General features: G+C 48.8%; 1 protein-coding gene across 2 annotated transcripts in view; it reads left to right on the forward strand.

Moving 5' to 3' along the window:
- The window catches only part of NR1I2 (nuclear receptor subfamily 1 group I member 2), a 40,194-nt gene extending 22,127 nt beyond the window's left edge, over nt 1-18,067 (forward strand). For both annotated transcript variants that reach the window (XM_057301870.1, XM_055110334.1), the window contains exons 2-9: nt 2,309-2,527; nt 5,179-5,312; nt 6,658-6,845; nt 7,805-8,079; nt 10,098-10,240; nt 10,442-10,558; nt 10,849-10,954; nt 12,193-18,067. In XM_057301870.1, coding sequence (XP_057157853.1) covers nt 2,309-2,527; nt 5,179-5,312; nt 6,658-6,845; nt 7,805-8,079; nt 10,098-10,240; nt 10,442-10,558; nt 10,849-10,954; nt 12,193-12,337 — 1,327 coding nt within the window. In that variant the 3' untranslated portion in view covers nt 12,338-18,067. The remainder of the gene's footprint in view (nt 1-2,308; nt 2,528-5,178; nt 5,313-6,657; nt 6,846-7,804; nt 8,080-10,097; nt 10,241-10,441; nt 10,559-10,848; nt 10,955-12,192) is intronic.
- Nucleotides 18,068-18,681: the final 614 nt, after the last annotated feature.

An 18,681-nucleotide genomic window follows, 5' to 3' on the forward strand; every position in this document is an offset into this window, starting at 1 on the left:
TAGACATTTCAACAAGCACACTTTACTAATCAAAATCTAAGATTTACCATCTTTTTTTCCCTTCAACAATACAGAACCTTAGTTACTGTGTCCATCCATATTTTAGTTGTATTTTGCTTTTCCTAACTCCCAAGATATTATTATTATTGGTTTATGAAGTCATTGTTTATTCTGATTTTTACAGTAAATTTTTATTCATTTTCAAATCTGCTTGGTCAATTTTATGGTCGTTTATTCTTTATTTATGTCTTCAACCTCTCGTACTGTTTATTTAAACATTTCTGTGTTTGATAACTCAGGGCATCTTCTCATGTCTAATTCTAGAAGTTTGTTTTTTTTTTTTTTTTGCTGACTCTTGCTCATCATGCTGTGCCAGTCTTTTCATTCATGACTTCTGAGTATTTGCTCATATTTCTTTGAAATTATATGTGATTATTTGTGCCTAGATATAAAGTGGAAAGTGGGTTCCCCCAAAAAGGAGGATTTCCGGCCAGACGCGGTGGCTCACGCCTGTAATCCCAGCACTTTGGGAGGCTGAGGTGGAGGCTGAGGTGGGCAGATCACTTGAGGTCAGCAGTTTGAGAACAGCCTGACCAACACGGCAAAACCCCATCTCTACTGAAAATACAAAAATTAGCTGGGCATGGTCGTGGGTGCCTGTAGTCCCAGCTACTCAAGAGGCTGAGGCAGGAGAATTGCTTGAGCCCGGGAGGCAGAGGTTGCAGTGAACTTAGATGGAGCCACTGCACTCCAGCCTGGGTGACAGAGCAAGACTTGGTCCCCCCCTCCCCCTCCCCCAAAAAAAAAGAAAAGAAAAAAAAAAAAGGAGGATTTCTGTTGGGTGTCTGGGAGAATTACCAACCCAAATGCACTTTAAATCTTAAATCAACTTTTTGGCTTGAGGTTTTTGTGAACACCTAAAGTATACATTTTGTCTGCAAGCCTACATAAAGTCAGGATTATGATTTGAAAAATCAGGGATTTTCCCCTGTGCCTGTTCAGTTCAGGTTTCCAGTCAATGTATTTTATTCACAGTGTAATGGAGGGCCAGGGTCAGAGACAGATGAATTCCTTATTTACTCTTACAGGTGAAACTGTCAGATGTCACCTGTCATGATGTTGGAAACAGAAATTTATGTGTTAGAATTTTACTAAAGTTTCGATTTTGGCATTAGAAAAAGCATCGTCATCTGTGGTGGTGTCTGCCCTTGTCAGTCAGTGCCTAGAGAGAATTTTGGGGATGGTAGTAACAGGACAATCCCCCATTTCTACTGAACATCCTCAGTGTCTGTTCCAAGTAGAATTCAAGTTATGCTCTCAAGGTGGAAGTTGCCTGGGGAGGACATCCTTGAGTACAGCTCAATTTTTTTTCTTTCTTTTAGAGATGAGGTCTCACTTTATCACCCAGGCTAGAGTGCTCTGGCATGATTCTAGCTCACTGCAGCCTCAAACCCTCAGGCTCAAGAGATCCTCCCCCCTCAGCTTCCCAAGTAGCTGGGACTATAGGCTCACACCATCGATCTTGGCTATTTTTTTTTTATTTTTTGTAAAGACGAGATCTCACTTTGTTGCCCAGGCTGGTCTCAAATTCCTGGGCTCAAGCGATCCTCTTGCCTCAGCCTCCCAAAGCCCCAGGATTACAGGCATCAGCCACCATGCTTAGCTACAGCTCTGTTAATAGGCACAAGTTCTTCAATATTCACTTAGACCCCAGCTCTGCTGGGACCACAGGCCATTTTTCTTCCCATGTTGTGATCTTGCCCACCATGCCTCCACTTTTTCCCCATCTGCCTGGCTACTTAGTTGAAAACTCTTTCTGCTCAGCCTTTCTAGCTCCCTGTGGGAGCTTGGGCCACACCCCACCTGAAGGACTATCCTCCCTCAATGTCCCCAGTCCCAGAAATCATCTTGAACAAGTAATCTGTCCATGAGCTGCTCCCCATTCAGACCTCTGGCCAGGTTGTGGCCTCCTAACCTCAGTCCACTCAGCTGTGGCCTCCATGATCCGACCCAGACAGCCTGCTCTCTTTTCTTCTCATTTCTTCCTCCCCCTTACCCTTATCTTTCCCATGCTCCTGTTCACATGTTCTACTCCAGGGCTCTATTTTTGTGTACAAAATGTCATGATTACAGCTCTCTTTATAACAATTCCAACCCCCATTCCCCGCTTTTCTTCCCCATGAGAGGTCAGCTCCTGAGTTCACAGGCCCAAATGTGAGTGATGCATAGAAGGGACAGAGTGTTTCCTCTGAGGCCTCTACACATCCCTGTCCAGTCTTTTCATTCTCTGTGGTTTTCTCATTTCTAGTCCAAGAGGCCCAGAAGCAAACCTGGAGGTGAGACCCAAAGAAAGCTGGAACCATGCTGACTTTGTACACTGTGAGGACACAGAGTCTGTTCCTGGAAAGCCCAGTGTCAATGCAGATGAGGAAGTCGGAGGTCCCCAAATCTGCCGTGTATGTGGGGACAAGGCCACTGGCTATCACTTCAATGTCATGACATGTGAAGGATGCAAGGGCTTTTTCAGGTAGAGTTACCCATCAGCCTTCACCCACGTGCCACCACTGACACACTGGGACACACCTAACTGGGGTCTGCCACTAACCCACTGGGTAACGTCTCAGGGCCTCAGCTTGACCTGTCCCCCAGGTTCAGAGTGTGGGCTGGTGGCCCACCCAAAGGCCTTGTAATTAGTCTCAAGGGAGCCATTTATATCCCAGAGGAATCCTTCATCTTCAGTCTTCCTGTTCTACCCAGGAAAGGTCTCCTTCCATTAAGATATCCCTTGGTTTCTCCATGTGCTCTTGAATAAAATGGAAAATGACTCAGTGAAAGATAAGGAATTTGAAAATCCCAAATCCAAGTGTTCACATCCGCCTTCTGGGGTGGTTGTTACATAAAGAATGGCATAAAATAAATGCTCAGACCATGGGAAGAGAAACAGACCGAAGGGAGGGGAAGGGTGGGGAGGGGAGAAAGCCATGTGTGAGGAAGCACTCCAGGTGCGCCCTCCGGAGGGCACAGGGTATGCAAGGAGCAGCTCCCATCTCGGGAGCCACATGTGGGACCCTCATGCATTCCCAAGACAGCCAGCCTGACAGCCCTTTGCAGAGTTCTTCGTGGTGGCTGGGCATTCAAATGGAAAAGGGCAGGTTCCAGGGAGAAATGAACATTCGTGTTGCATGAGTTATAACAGGGGTGAGACACATCAGCAGTGTCAGACTGGGTTCAGCTACAAGTCACAGGACACTTGTCGCAAATTGGTTTGGCCATAAGGAAAATGTGTTACCTCTCCTAACAGGAAGTCTGAAGGCCTCCAGGTTAGTGAGTTCAGCAGCTCATTTCTTTCCATTTTTCTCTTCAGCCATCCCACCTGAGAGCTCTGATTGCAGTCTGGCTCCCCTTGTGGGGGCACAGTGCCGGGGCCCCAGGCAGGAATCATTATGTTCAGCAGAAGCGCACAAAGGCCCATCTTTGAGAGTAAGGAAATCTTTCCCAGGAGTCCCCTCACATTGGCTAGAGCCGGGCCCAGCCTATGCCTGAACTAGTCACTAGCAAAGAGCAGCAGGTATGTCCCTGAGCTGGGCACACGCCACGTGACTGTGTGGAAGAGGGTGGATGTCTGCACCAGCTCCAGATGCTGCTGGCACAGAAGAGGCTGCCCAAGCAGTGTTCGTGCATCCTGCCTCAGCATGCAGGAATCTTCTGCTCTCCCTTCCTCATTTGGGTACTATTCCTGGGACTCTCAGAAAAAGGCAACATGTTGTAGTGGGCAAAAGCTAAATCCAGTATCAGGCAGACCTGGATTCAAATTTCAGCTTGTCATGTACCTGGAGGACAGCTGGGGATCCATCGTCTCCAAGCCTCAGTCTCCCTCATCTGTGCTAGGCAGATGAGATTATGAGTTTCACAGGGTTTGAGAACTAAATTTACAAAACTGCAAAATACCTAGCCTAGCATCTGATACATAGCATACCTTTGATTAATGTGAGCCCCGGTTTCATCTTTTATCCATTCTCAGTGGACTTCGATGTAGCATCAGAGCTTTCTTACCCAGGCCAGTTGGGAAGGCAAAAGGCAGGGATGGCATCTGTGAAGAACATGCCCCTGGGCTGGTCACTGGTCCGAGGCCCGAGGCCTCCAAGCTCAAACCTGCCAGGTCACTGCGGGCTTGGCTCAGCTTCCCAGGCCTGCCCTCGGGGACCTCTGCAGCCCTACCTGGCTGTTCCATGCTCCTGGGCCAGCCTTCCCTCAGTTTCCACTCTGGACCAGAATCAGAGGCCAGAGCCAAGGGAGAGATTGTTTCTTTCCATCCAGCTGTAGAGATGGGGAAAGTAAAGGTAGGGCTGCACTGACCGTGTCTTTTGTGGGACAGGCAGGACTTCCGGGCTGGGAGGAGGAGATCTTGTAGAGTCTCCAAAAGGCATCTGCCCCATTGCCTCTCTGCGCACTGCAGAGAGGGGTGTGCGGGCCCGTGGGTCCCGCCTGCACGCTCTGCTGTTCCAGGCGCTCGACCTCTTTGCCCCCTAGGTCAACGAGGGGAATCCACTCTGCCATGGGGAAGTCGCTGCCCCGTAGGGTATAAGAACTTCCCCATAGTTCACCCCTTCCTCCCTGGCCGCCAGTCTGGAAGGGGAGCTGGGGAAGGCGGCGGGGGGTGGGGGGAAGGCGGGGTGGGGGGAAGGCCGGGGGGCGGGGGGCGGGCTTCTCTGGTTTCTTACCCTCCTGGGGTCAGGTTTCCTCAGCTCCCTCCCTTAAGGAGGGGAAATCGAGGAAGAGGCCCATCTCCATGGAAACTTTCTGGTAACAAGGCTGTGAAAGAGAAGGGGGCAGGTGTTTCAGGAAGAAGGGAAGGCGCTGAGGATGGGCCTGGAGAGGAAGTGTCCCTGAAAGTGGTTTTGGGGCTGCCCGCGGCAGCGAAAAGCACGTGTCCCATTTCCTGCCGGAATGGCCAGAAAAGGTCTCCTCCCCGGCTCTGCCCCCTCTAGCTGAGTCCTGGACCTCTAGGGACTCCCACCTACACCCTTCCCATAAAGCCTGACCCAGCTGGGACGCAAAGGCTAGTGTCCCCCTCCCCGAGTCGGTAGGGGCTGGGGAGGGAGGTGGTGTGGCCCGGAGCCCCAGGCCGAGGGCCCGGGCACCCGTGCATCCCCTCTTCTGCTCCCCATTCTCTCGCAGGAGGGCCATGAAACGCAACGCCCGGCTGAGGTGCCCCTTCCGGAAGGGCGCCTGCGAGATCACCCGGAAGACCCGGCGACAGTGCCAGGCCTGCCGCCTGCGCAAGTGCCTGGAGAGTGGCATGAAGAAGGAGAGTGAGCAGTGGGCGCGCGGGCGGGCCGGCGCCGGGGTGCACGGCTCTGAGTAAGGACGTGCCGTGGGTGTGTGCATGCTTGTGTGGAGATGCGCGCCGAGTGTGCGCGTGAACACACGTGCACATGTGAGCTGGTGTCCGTGTGCAACAGGCAGCCACCTGGGGCAGCGCTTGCAGTCGGCCCTCTGGGAGATGGAGGGAGTCGGTAATCTCTGCCCTGGGATGTGTGCTGGGCAGCCCTGGACAGGGCGTGCCCTCTGTCTCCCCTCAGTTGCTCCTGCATCATTCTTTTTGTCCCCTTCATAATTGTTGTAATGGTTTGAAACCACATTTGCGGGTAGGAGTGTGAATCTGGGGGAGGGAAGCAGGAGCCACATGGGTGATAGGACCCGGGGCCTTCTAGGTGCTAGCCCCATCAGCTGCCCCAGACCTGGATCTTTATAGGGGAACTGTTTGCAGACAGGTGACATGAGGTGTTCTCATTCTACCTATTTAACTTTGATATATTTGTGCTCCTAGGTCACTATGAGATTAAGGCTCATGCGGAAAAGGCTAGATGTTTCTAGTGCATATTTGTCTCCATGGAACACAAAGGGACCCAAAGCTGCTTCTTTCAAGGACAAGTTCTCTAGGCTGCTGGCAGGCATTCTTGATCTCTCCCCACCAAGGACCTCATAGCTTTGCTCTACACACATGAGTGGGCTCCAGAAATCCACAGAAGACCCTAAGGCTCTGGGCTATATAAGAAGTCTTTGGAGTTGCTATTTCTTGCTAAGCTGTAGCCCAGCTCTCTAGGGTCTTGGAGACCCAGACACCTCTGAAGAGTCTTGGTATATAATTCACCAGAAAATGATAATTGTAGATGCCATTTACTGAACATCTCTTATGTACCAGGAACTATATTAGGCACCCTACATGCAAGGTCTCATTTAACAGCGGTGCGAGGTAAACACTGTTTCTCCGGTATCACAAAGGAGAAACCTGAAGGCAGGAGAGGTTAAGGAGGTTGCTTGGGGTCACAGGTAGTAAGTGGCAAAGATTTCATGCAAACCCAGCGCCTTTGGATTCTGAAGCCCGTGCTCTTGCCAGGGCCCCACAGTGTCCTCACAAACTCCACTGCAGAGGGCAAAACACCAGCCGCACCTCATCTCTGTCCTCACCCAGGTGTTTCTCCAGAGGAGCCCACAGGCCTCTTGAGTCCAGACAGGGGAGAATTGCTTGTCACCATTACTTTCTCTTTTGCCTAACGGCTTCTGCTGCCTTGAGAGGGTTACGCAGTGGCTCTCCAGGGGGCTGGAGGCTCACCAGGGGCACGTGTGCCTGAGCCAGCCTCGCTGTCCCTGCAGTGATCATGTCCGACGAGGCCGTGGAGGAGAGGCGGGCCTTGATCAAGCGGAAGAAAAGTGAACGGACAGGGATTCAGCCACTGGGAGTGCAGGGGCTGACAGAGGAGCAGCGGATGATGATCAGGGAGCTGATGGACGCTCAGATGAAAACCTTTGACACTACCTTCTCCCATTTCAAGAATTTCCGGGTAGGAGGAACTGCACAGTGACCCGAGGTGTCACTGCCATCTTCATTCTCACATAGAAACTGAGGTTCCCCAAGGATAAGAAACTTGTACAAGGTCACAGCTAATCAGTGGTGGAGGGTAGATTTGGAGAGCTGGTCCTGCATCTGTGCTAGCTCCTCGAAGCCTTAGTCTCATTCCCAAAGGTTCTGAAAGTGTGGTCCCTGGGTCAGCAGCATCAGCATGCAGATTTTCAGGTCGCCTCAGATCTCCTGAATCCGAAGCTCCAGGGAGGGGCAGGACCCCCCGGTGATTCTGTTGCAGGTTCAGGTTTGAAAAATCACTGCTCTCTCCTTTAAGGCAGGTAGGAACTGGGTCTAAGCAATAAGTGGAGGGAAAGCTAGGCAGTTCCCCAGTGTTGCTGGCATTCGGGGCTTTATGAGGACAGGGTCAGGACCTGTTGGGGGTGTGACTTTCGTGAACTGGTGTTTCTTGATCCCAGCACATTAACTATGTCTGTGCTCTAAGTGCCCTCCGTCCCCTTTGCACTGATAGATATCTCAAGTGGCCCTTCACAGCCCAAATAACTGGATTAGCCCAGTGACCTCAGATCTGCTCTTCCCATCCATAGCACACTAAACCTTCTGAGTCTCCTGAGCCCAACATCTGGAATGCTTGGGATGACACACCATGGTTGCAGTCCCCCTTACCCTCCATTTTAACCAAGCAGGGATGTGTGTGACCATTAATTCATAGATCACCAAAGCACCCTCATCTGATAGAGAACACCAGAGAGAAGAAACAAATGCTGTGTGTGTGTATGTGTGAGGACACACGCATGCATGTGGGTGTGAATGCCTGCATTTGTGCATCCTCTCGAGCTGCAACTGTGGCTGTGCATGTTTGGCTGGGGCCTGAGTTGGGACCTGTCTATGAAAGCACATGCTGTCTCTCCTCTGTCCACCTCCTGGCATGTGTCCTAGCTGCCAGGGGTGCTTAGCAGTGGCTGCGAGTTGCCAGAGTCTCTGCAGGCCCCATCGAGGGAAGAAGCTGCCAAGTGGAGCCAGGTCAGGAAAGATCTGTGCTCTTTGAAGGTCTCTCTGCAGCTGCGGGGGGAGGATGGCAGTGTCTGGAACTACAAACCCCCAGCCGACAATGGCGGGAAAGAGATCTTCTCCCTGCTGCCCCACATGGCTGACATGTCAACCTACATGTTCAAAGGCATCATCAACTTTGCCAAAGTCATCTCCTACTTCAGGTAGGACATGGAGACCGGGTGGTTGGGTGTGGGAAAGAACTGGAAGTGGCCAGGAGGTTCAAAGGGCCTGGGGTAGATCCTGAATTTGGGGGATATTGGTGTCAGAAGACCCTCCTTTTCCTGTGCCCTTTCCCCGGGCAGCCAGTGCTGCTGGGGAGTAGAGCCCTTGCTGTATGGCTGGTTAGTTTTGTGGCTGTGGGCCTGCCAGCGTCTCTGCCTCTTCACCTGCTCAATGGAAGCTAACAATGCCTCCCCTGCAGGGCTGTTCTGTGAAATAAGAACACTTCCGAAGAGCACCCAGCACAGAGTGGGCATTCAGATAGTCTTTCGTACTCTCCCTTAAAGGGGCAGGAATCACATGTTGACAGTTCCAGAGCAAGGAATGAGAGGAATAGAAAAGATAAGGCTGTGAAGGCCATGGGGAGGGCGGGTGGTCCTCAGATCCCAAGGGTCAGGTCTCCCCAGAGCTAGATGTGGAGCCAACAACCATCGGGCAACTGGGGTTAGTGGGAGACATGGGAACTTCCTGGGGTGGCAGGAACCACAGCCCCAGAATATGTCTGCAGTCGTAGGATTAGGGATGGTGCCAGGTGTATCTGTCCTTGGGTAGGCCACCTTGTCTTGCCAAGCCTGGTCAAGTGGGGCTGAAACACACCTGCCACAAGCTCCTGGTTTCTTCAGCAGGTTGAGGGTAGGTTATACTCTAGGAGCCCAGAGGTTCTTGTCTGGCCCTGTAGGAGTCATGCGTGACTTATTTAATGGGGTGATGCTGACAGCAGGTTTGGAATGGGGTTCAGATGGTAGCAAATAAGCTTAAAGGGGCAGGGAGAGAAGAATACTTATAAATGTGGACATTGGAAGATCTTTGGTGAAATCCAGTGACTGACAATTTAACATCAGGGCTTCCCACTTGCTATTTCTCAAGGCCACCAATGTCGAGCACAGTGACCTGAGGTGTCACTGCCATCTTCATTCTCAGATAGAAACTGAAGTTCCCCAAGGATAAGAAACTTGTACAAGGTCACAGCTAATCAGTGGTGGAGGGTAGATTTGGAAGTACCAAAGCCAGCTCGATGCCAGGTCCTAAGCTGGGCAACGGGGAGGCACAGAAGAATAAGATCAATTACATGGCATTTGTAGCTCAGTGTTACAGATCTAAAAGAAGGATGGGCGCCAGTAGCACAGGGTCTGAATTCCCAAGGCCAAGAGGTAGTGTTTCCTCAAAACCCAGAGTAAGCAGCCTCCCTCTCAGGCTGTGAAGCTTCCTCCTTGTAAGGAATGCCTCCTTACTGGGGAGGTGGGGGCCCCTCCCAGGTTGGGAGGGAGTGATCCCTGCAGGACCGGAAGGGTATCCATGTAACCATAATCTCAGAGGCTTGTTAAGCCGCCTCCATGGTTAGGCCTGTGCTTCAGCGCTAGGAGTGGGGCTTCAGGCACCTGGGCTGCGGGGAAACATTAGAAATACATGTGTGCACATTAAACCCAACACCGACAGCAGGAAGCAAACATCCCCACTACTGGAACTCAGGCCAAAAGGGCGGCACTTTCACTCTGGAAAGGGGAGACTGCACTCTGGAAAGACTTCTGAGAGGGGCAAAGACATAGCATGGCCTGAGGGGCTAGCAGGATATACTAAAGGGGAAGTCATTCCAAGGGGGAAACTGAGGCAGAAAGGAGGAGGCCAGGGACCAGAAGCCAAAGCACTAGCTGTAGGTCAGGAGTTGTATAGGAGTTGAAGGAGATGGGGCCAGCCTGTAAGGGACCTGGATGCCAAGCTCAGTGGGTGGAGTTCCCGGAGGTAGGAGGGGAGGAGAGGATGCTGCGGGGCAGAGCTGTCTGCTGGGTTGTGAGGGGAGAGATGAGAGGCAGCCAGACAGCAGCCACAGTCATCCTCAGGGAAAGGAGCCATCCTCCCTCTTCCTCTTGCCCCCAACTTCTGGATTATGGGATGGCTGCTGGTGCCGGCCTGTGGGCTGCCTCCCAGGGAGCTGTCCTCCCCTCCCCATCCTTGCTGCCAGGGACTTGCCCATCGAGGACCAGATCTCCCTGCTGAAGGGGGCCGCTTTCGAGCTGTGTCAACTGAGATTCAACACAGTGTTCAACGCGGAGACTGGAACCTGGGAGTGTGGCCGGCTGTCCTACTGCTTGGAAGACACTGCAGGTGCCCGAGAGAGCCTGCCTGCCCTGGCAGAGGGAGGGAAACACTGCAGTTATGGGAGGAAGGGAGCTACGCCAGGATATGCAGGTTCTGGGATGGCAGGGCAGGAAGATGGAATGGTGGAAAACAAGATATTGGTGAGGGATGATTGGATCTTGGTCAGCTTGCTGAGAAGCTGCCCCTCCATCCTGTTACCATCCACAGGTGGCTTCCAGCAACTTCTACTGGAGCCCATGCTGAAATTCCACTACATGCTGAAGAAGCTGCAGCTGCATGAGGAGGAGTATGTGCTGATGCAGGCCATCTCCCTCTTCTCCCCAGGTGAGGATCTCCCCTAGGCTGCCTGACATCCCCCCAGCCTTATCTGCCCTCCCCAGGGAAGGTCCCAGTCTATGGCCTTGCTCCTCATTCACTGCGCAGCCAGGATGGGGGCTCTCTCTGGTTTCTCCTGGGGTCAGTGGGTGATGCCCAGCCCTGGTCTTCCTTCACTTCCCTGCCTGGGTGACTCCAGCTCTGGAGGGTGGTTGACGAGCAATGCCCTGACTCTGGGCTGGACTGAGCTTGTCTTTGCCCCATGATCTTGCACCACACCTCCCTCCCCTCCCCTCCAGACCGCCCAGGTGTGGTGCAGCACCGCGTGGTGGACCAGCTGCAGGAGCAATTCGCCATTACTCTGAAGTCCTACATTGAATGCAATCGGCCCCAGCCTGCTCATAGGTGAGCACAGCAGGGGGTGAGGACCCGTGAGGGTGATGTGAGGGAGCCGAGGTTCAGGGAAATTGCCCAAGACTTCACGGCCAGAGGGTGGCATCTGGAGGTAGCCCCAGCCAGACCAGGTCCAAAGCTCACACTTTTGAGCACTACCTAACCACTTCCCAGGAAAAACACAGGCAAACAGGGGGACGTGGCCCAGAAAGGGGCTTCTATACCTTCACTGGTCCTCAGTAGCTCCTGTGACCTACTGCCCAGACTGATGCCCACAGACCCAGAGACAAACTTGGATTTTACGGAGCCCAAGGCCATGAAGGGTTAAGGACAACACTGAGTATTATAGTGTGAACCTATAAACTGAAATCCTTATTTGGCCTGCACAGCTTTCTTTTTGGCTTGGTGTCCTGGGATGCTGGGAGTGGCCATGTCTTTATTTGCTCAACCCTTCCTTGTATGGAGGCAGGAGGCTGGAAGTGCCAACTTTCTTTTCCATCATGGGGATACTGAGGCATATGGTACATCTCAGACACTAGATCCAAAGCTAGTTCCAGGAAGGGATTCCAGCCTGCAGCCCCTAACCTCCACAACGACTCTGCTCAGTCCTGGCCCCTGGACATTAACGAAGGCAGTGACAGCCCCACACCCCCAAACTGGTAGCTGCGATATCTACATTTTCCCATGGAAGTCTCTGTGTACAAAGATGCAACTCCCGCAGCTGGGTGTCGTGGCTCACACCTATAATCCCAGCACTTTGAGAGGTCAAGACAGGAGGATCCTTTGGGGCCAGGAGTTCAAAACCAGCCTAGGCAACATAGCCAGACCCCAACTCTAGAAAAATTTAAAAAAATTAGCCAGGTGTGGTGGCATGTGCTCTAGTCCTAGCTACCCAGGAGGCTGAGGCTGGAGGTCTCTTGAGTCCAGGAGTTTGACACTGCAGTGAGTCCATGATCGTGCCATCATGCTCTAGCCTGGGTGACAGAACGAGATCCTGTCTCTTTAAAGGAAAAAAAAAAAAAAAAAGACACAGCTCCCATGAATGGGATGGGAGCAGGGAGAGTATTGGGCAGGCTGTTCTGCCTTTCTCATCTACAGGGTAAAAGAGAAGCTTACGGAATTCAGCCAAGCCTTGTCTCTTGGCTGACCTGAAATGTCCAGAGATTATGCTTGTGCAGCCTCAGAGCAGCCCTGAGGCTTGTGGGTCAGGGCGGCCTGCACCCACAATCTTTTCTCTGGCTGGCATGCAGGTTCTTGTTCCTGAAGATCATGGCTATGCTCACCGAGCTCCGCAGCATCAATGCTCAGCACACCCAGCGGCTGCTGCGCATCCAGGACATACACCCCTTTGCTACGCCCCTCATGCAGGAGTTGTTCGGCATCACAGGTAGCTGAGCGGCTGCCCTTGGGTGATACCTCCGAGAGGCAGCCAGACCCAGAGCCCTCTGAGCCGCCACTCCTGGGCCAAGACAGATGGACACTGCCAAGAGCCGACAATGCCCTGCTGGCCTGTCTCCCTAGGGAATTCCTGCTATGACAGCTGGCTAGCATTCCTCAGGAAGGACATGGGTGCCCCCCACCCCCAGTTCAGTCTGTAGGGAGTGAAGCCACAGACTCTTATGTGGAGAGTGCACTGACCTGTAGGTCAGGACCATCAGAGAGGCAAGGTTGCCCTTTCCTTTTAAAAGGCCCTGTGATCTGGGGAGAAATCCCTCAGATCCCACTAAAGTGTCAAGGTGTGGAAGGGACCAAGCGACCAAGGCTGGGCCATCTGGGGTCTATGCCCACATACCCACGTTCGTTCGCTTCCTGAGTCTTTTCATTGCTACCTCTAATAGTCCTGTCTCCCACTTCCCACTCGTTCCCCTCCTCTTCCGAGCTGCTTTGTGGGCTCCAGGCCTGTACTCATCGGCAGGCGCATGAGTAGCTGTGGGAGTCCTCTAGAGAGATGAGAAGCCAGGAGGCCTGCACCAAATGTCAGAAGCTTGGCATGACCTCATTCCGGCCACATCATTCTGTGTCTCTGCATCCATTTGAACACATTATTAAGCACTGATAATAGGTAGCCTGCTGTGGGGTATACAGCATTGACTCAGATATAGATCCTGAGTTCACAGAGTTTATAGTTAAAAAAACAAACAGAAACACAAACAATTTGGATCAAAAGGAGAAATGATAAGTGACAAAAGCAGCACAAGGAATTTCCCTGTGTGGATGCTGAGCTGTGATGGCGGGCACTGGGTACCCAAGTGAAGGTTCCCGAGGACATGAGTCTGTGGGAGCAAGGGCACAAACTGCAGCTGTGAGTGCGTGTGTGTGATTTGGTGTAGGTAGGTCTGTTTGCCACTTGATGGGGCTTGGGTTTGTTCCTGGGGCTGGAATGCTGGGTATGCTCTGTGACAAGTCTACGCTGACAATCAGTTAAACACACCGGAGAAGAACCATTTACATGCACCTTATATTTCTGTGTACACATCTATTCTCAAAGCTAAAGGGTATGAAAGTGCCTGCCTTGTTTATAGCCACTTGTGAGTAAAAATTTTTTTGCATTTTCACAAATTATACTTTATATAAGGCATTCCACACCTAAGAACTAGTTTTGGGAAATGTAGCCCTGGGTTTAATGTCAAATCAAGGCAAAAGGAATTAAATAATGTACTTTTGGCTAGAGGCGTAAACTTTTTTGGCCTTTTTCTGGGGAAAATAATGTGGGGGTGTGGAAATAGAAACATACGCAAGCATACATATTTTTACTACTTATTTTATTATTATCCTGTATAAATCTGAAGACTCCGGCGTAAGAACATAAAAATGAATTATTTAACTTGGCTTACTTATAAAATGATTGTTCTGTATAAAAGTTTAATATATGTGCATACCATAATTAAAATGTAGTCCAGGCGAGGTGGCTCAGGCCTGTAATCCCAGCACTTTGGGAGGCCAAGGCTGGCGGATCACAAGGTCAGAAGATCGAGACCATCCTGGCTAACACAGTGAAACCCCGTCTCTACTAAAAATACAAAAAATTAGCCAGGTGTGGTGGTGGGCACGTGTAGTCTCAGCTACTTGGGAGGCCGTGGCGGGAGAATCACTTGAACCAGGCAGGCGGAGGTTGCAGTGAGCTGAGATCGTGCCACTGCACTCCAGCCTGGGGGACAGAGCGAGACTCTGTCTCAAAAAAAAAAAAAAAAAGTAGGAATTGAGTTAATTTTAAATGTCTAATATTTCATTCAAATGAAACTTCACGGTAACTGAATTTTAAAGAACAGATAATTACTTAGCTTTTGACATTTTACAAGAAGCAGGCCAAACTTTGAGAACATGGTAAATCATCAGTAATATAAATCAAAGCAAGTAAACATATTCTGTCATCCCTCTGACTTTACCAGACTTTTCTGCATTAAGGAGATATAGGGAGCACTTATTTTTAGAAAAGATACTGAGGGAAAAAAAGAGCTTCTCTTTCCAAACTCAATGAATGCAGCTTTTGCTCCCAGGAATTTTAATTATGAATCCATTTATAGTTAGAAATACAAATTTCTAATTTGGAAAGATAGATTTCACTCCAGTGTATTCATAAATCATATGCATCTCCCTTTCCTTACTGAAATGATTCGAGTGCTATTTGTTCAAGAGCCTGAAACTGTTGTAAGCTGTAGGACAGGGTAAGGTGAGGTTAAGATGGAATAGAAGGCAAATTTCCATCTCCCAGTCTTGATTTAAAAACTCCAGGGTAGTTCTCCAAACATTGAATTGATATGTACATATAATTTATATAGATTATAAAAACTAAATGTAATTCAAGAGCGAAGAAAGGTTCAATGTTAGATGCCCTGAAGAGTTCACATAGGGTACTTCCTTTCAGTAGGTCTGTGGATCACAAGTTTATGGGACTAGAAGCCAGATTTTAACCTTCCTACTCCAACATTTGAGTTTCTTCTTTACTCCCTTCCCTGAACTTTTGAGTAAACAGAACTAAGCATCAGTTTTTAGGCATCCTTGCAACCACTTTTTTTTTTTTTTTTCTGGGTCAGTGAGGAGAGGATGGAGTCAGTCTCCAAAGCTCAGGGCAAAAGACCTAAGCAAGCTACTGCTACCATCTGCCCCCTCATTAGTCAGGGCCACTCAACAGCTTCTCTCTACCTAGCCCAGAACTTTGTCTAATTAAGTCTTGACATTGATGACAAATCTGTGGGAAGGGCCAGAGTGGCCACTCCCTTCTGGAGAAAGAGGATGTAAGGAGAAACATACGTATGATTATCCATCGCTTCCCAGCTCCTGACTCCTAACTTGTGGGCCTCATTATGCCATCTTCCACGGCAGCTTGTTTTTTCCTGGTAGGTTTCCCTTTATGTCCTTCAGCTCTCCTAAATCTGATGGTGGTGATGAGTGAAATATTCCTACACTTGAGAAATGTGTGACCATCCCAACATTTCTGTTTACTTCCTTTCACAAACTTCTCAATGACAGGGATCTAAAAGCTAATCTCTCCTTTCCTCACTACCTTCCTAGAACACATTTCTAAATGACATCTACCGGCTGGGCACGGTGGCTCATGCCTGTTATCCCAGCACTTTGGGAGGCTGAGACAGGCGGATCACTTGAGGTCAGGAGTTCAAGACCAGCCTGGCCAAAAAAGTGAAACCCTGTCTCTACTAAAAATGCAAAAATTATCCGGGCGTGGTGTAGTCTCAGCTACTAAGGAGGCCGAGGCAGGAGAATCACTTGAACCCGAGAGGCGGAGGTTGCAGTGAGTCGAGGTTGCGCCACTGCACTCCAGCCTAGGCGACAGAGAAAGACTCTGTCTCAAAACAAAACAAAAAAAAAAACGAAATGACATCTACCATCACTGCTCTCCTGAAATATGATCCCGAAGGACTGTTTGGTCAGCACTTTTTGGAAAGACTTAGAAACTAAAAAGGCAGGGGCCGGGCGCGGTGGCTCACGCCTGTAATCCCAGCACTTTGGGAGGCTGAGGTGGGCGGATCACGAGGTCAGGAGATCGAGACCATTCTGGCTAACACGGTGAAACCCCGTCTCTACTAAAAATACAAAAAATTAGCCGGGCGTGGTGGCGGGCGCCTGTAGTCCCAGCTACTCGGGAGGCTGAGGCAGGAGATGGCGTGAACCCGGGAGGCGGAGCTTGCAGTGAGCGGAGATCGCGCCACTGCACTCCAGCCTGGGCAATAGAGCGAGACTCCGTCTCAAAAAAAAAAAAAAAAAAAAAAAGAAAACTAAAAAGGCAGTCTTTCAGGATTCTAAATTAAAAGGTCTTGCAGGACACTAACACAATGTTTAACTCAATCCCAGAACCTATGCAAGACAGCAGCAAATCCCAAACAAATGCACTTCAGTGCCAGCAGGAGGCGCATCGCACAAGTAACTTCTGTTTCTGCGAATCCAATCCTCCCCTGCCGCCCCTACTGGTTAAATGTGTTTAACTGTTTTACCAATGTTGGAATTAGCCAACCCCACCACCACAGTAAATAAATAAGAGGACCACACTTTATCGAATATAAATTTGTTTTTATTGAAGCAGCAGTCACATGACCTTATATCTAGCCTTTAGATTAGGCCTGACAGAGTGAGCCAGCCCTAAAAAAATGATGTTTCTTTTTGCACTAAGAGACATAACATGTTTACATACATCATCCAGTATTGGAAATGAGCAGACTCAAACACAACATGTGTTGGTTACCTGGGAGGTACAGCCCCACTGTTCGTGGTGTCCATATATTTTACAGAGACCCCCAAAGACCATTACTAATAGGATGAAAGTTAAAAGAAAATACAGCCACACCAAATCATGAACACAGTAATCAAAGACAGCAGCTTATACACATTTAAAAACTGTCCCTTTCAGAGTTGTTTTCTTTCTTTTCTAAGCAGTGTCTGCAAAGCTTCCTCTACATCAAATCCAAAGGTTTCCAAGGTGGAAGCTGCACCTCTTGGGGCTACACAATGGAATAAAATCATTGGAAAGAACAAGAAGTGGTATTGATATCTTGTTCTGTATAACAAAGATTAATGTTTCCCTAATTAGAGGAATGGAAATGGTGATGTGACTACATATTGCAGCGGCAAAATAGTAGGGTGAAGGAAGAGGGTTGGGTACTGAAATAAAGACCACACACTTGTGAATTTTAATTTCATTTCCAGGCTAACCTACTTTTTATTTAATGCAAATTACAGTACCAGTTAACTATTTCCAAACCAAGTCACATAGAACAAAATGTATTTACAAGGGAATGGGGAAAGGGAAAAAAAACATTGAGCATACTTTTCACAAAAAAGTTTATATTTAAAATGAAAAAAAAATCAGTCACAGAGGCATTCAAGTAGTAATAATGTTATACAGATTTTGCTTTTCCTTTATATCAAGACAGATTTGCACAAGTGTTTGCAAGTTTGTATACAACCCACAGTCCTTTATATATATATATATATATATATAATAAATTTTGTTTTTTAGGTTTGTTTTTAAGATGGAAGTGGTCACGCTAATTGGTATGTGTACAGGCCCAAGTGATCCATCGGCAACACATTTATAAACGCAAATTTTACAGGCAAGCAGATTTTCATACAACTATCTGTATCTGCCTGTAGACAGATATAGTTAAGGAAAAAAAACTTAAAAATTAACACAAGGAAGTCTACTTTGTCAAGCTAACCCCTTATGTACTGGTTGTCATTTTGCTTTTATTGCAGAGGTGCAAAACGGAGCAACAAACTTGAATAAAACGGCATAACCCTTGTGAAAATAATCCAAACCCCAGGGATTACTTTCAAAGCCTCTCAAAGGTAGATCTCAGTCTGGGACTCTACTGTGCTTCTAGTTGTCTCTTTTATTTTCAGTGGCTCAGGTTTCTACCAGAAAAGACAGATTTTATTGTAAAGCATACCTACTTTTCCACACAGGGGAGAAAAGTGTTTGGCTCTGTGATTAGATGATCACTAACATGAACAGTAGGAATCAGATACAATTTCAGTTGAAAAGAAAGAAAACCCCCCAAATTCCTGGGGATCTGGCATTGGCCAAACTTCCTTTGGAAGATTCCAAAGTTAAATCCTTTAAAAAGGAAAGAGAAAAATAGATGAAATGCCAGTGTCTTCATATCCACAGGGATAGAGAATACTCCTCTCAGAAACCTTTGCATTGGTGCAGACAAGATGACTGGTTAGGCATACATTGTTAAAACATAAACCAAAAATGTGTCTAAAAATTAAGAGGACTTTAAAAAAATGACACAGCATGTCACTGGAAAGAAGGTGCAGTCTTCTGCCTTGCTGGAATGAACACACGATGTTTCAAAAATAGTAACCTTTGGTTTGGTAAAGTTTTTTCTTCTATTCAAGACATTTTATATGGACTACTTTGAGGCAAAACATTCTATTTTTCTTTCAAAAAAGGCCTTCGTGTTGGGCACACGGTAAGAATTAAACTGATTTTTTTAAAAGAAATTAAAATGATATTTCATTGAGCAAGGGTAGAGATGGCGGGAGGGAGGAAATGGGCTAAGAGTTCCCTTGTTAAAACAACAGTCCTCTATTGGCACGGTGGCACTCCGTGCAGTAACTGCTAGTAATTGCACTATAGCATTTTAGACCACTGACGTATCAAAACCTGATACTATTAAGAAACTTCGATTTATAAAAAACCAATTCTCTCTCACTCTCTCATTTGGGAGGGAAGTAGATAAAAGAGGAGAGAGAGAGAGCATGGAAGGCTCCCAGAATCT

Source organism: Pan paniscus, chromosome 2, assembly GCF_029289425.2.
Source record: "Pan paniscus chromosome 2, NHGRI_mPanPan1-v2.0_pri, whole genome shotgun sequence".
Lineage (NCBI taxonomy): Eukaryota > Metazoa > Chordata > Mammalia > Primates > Hominidae > Pan > Pan paniscus.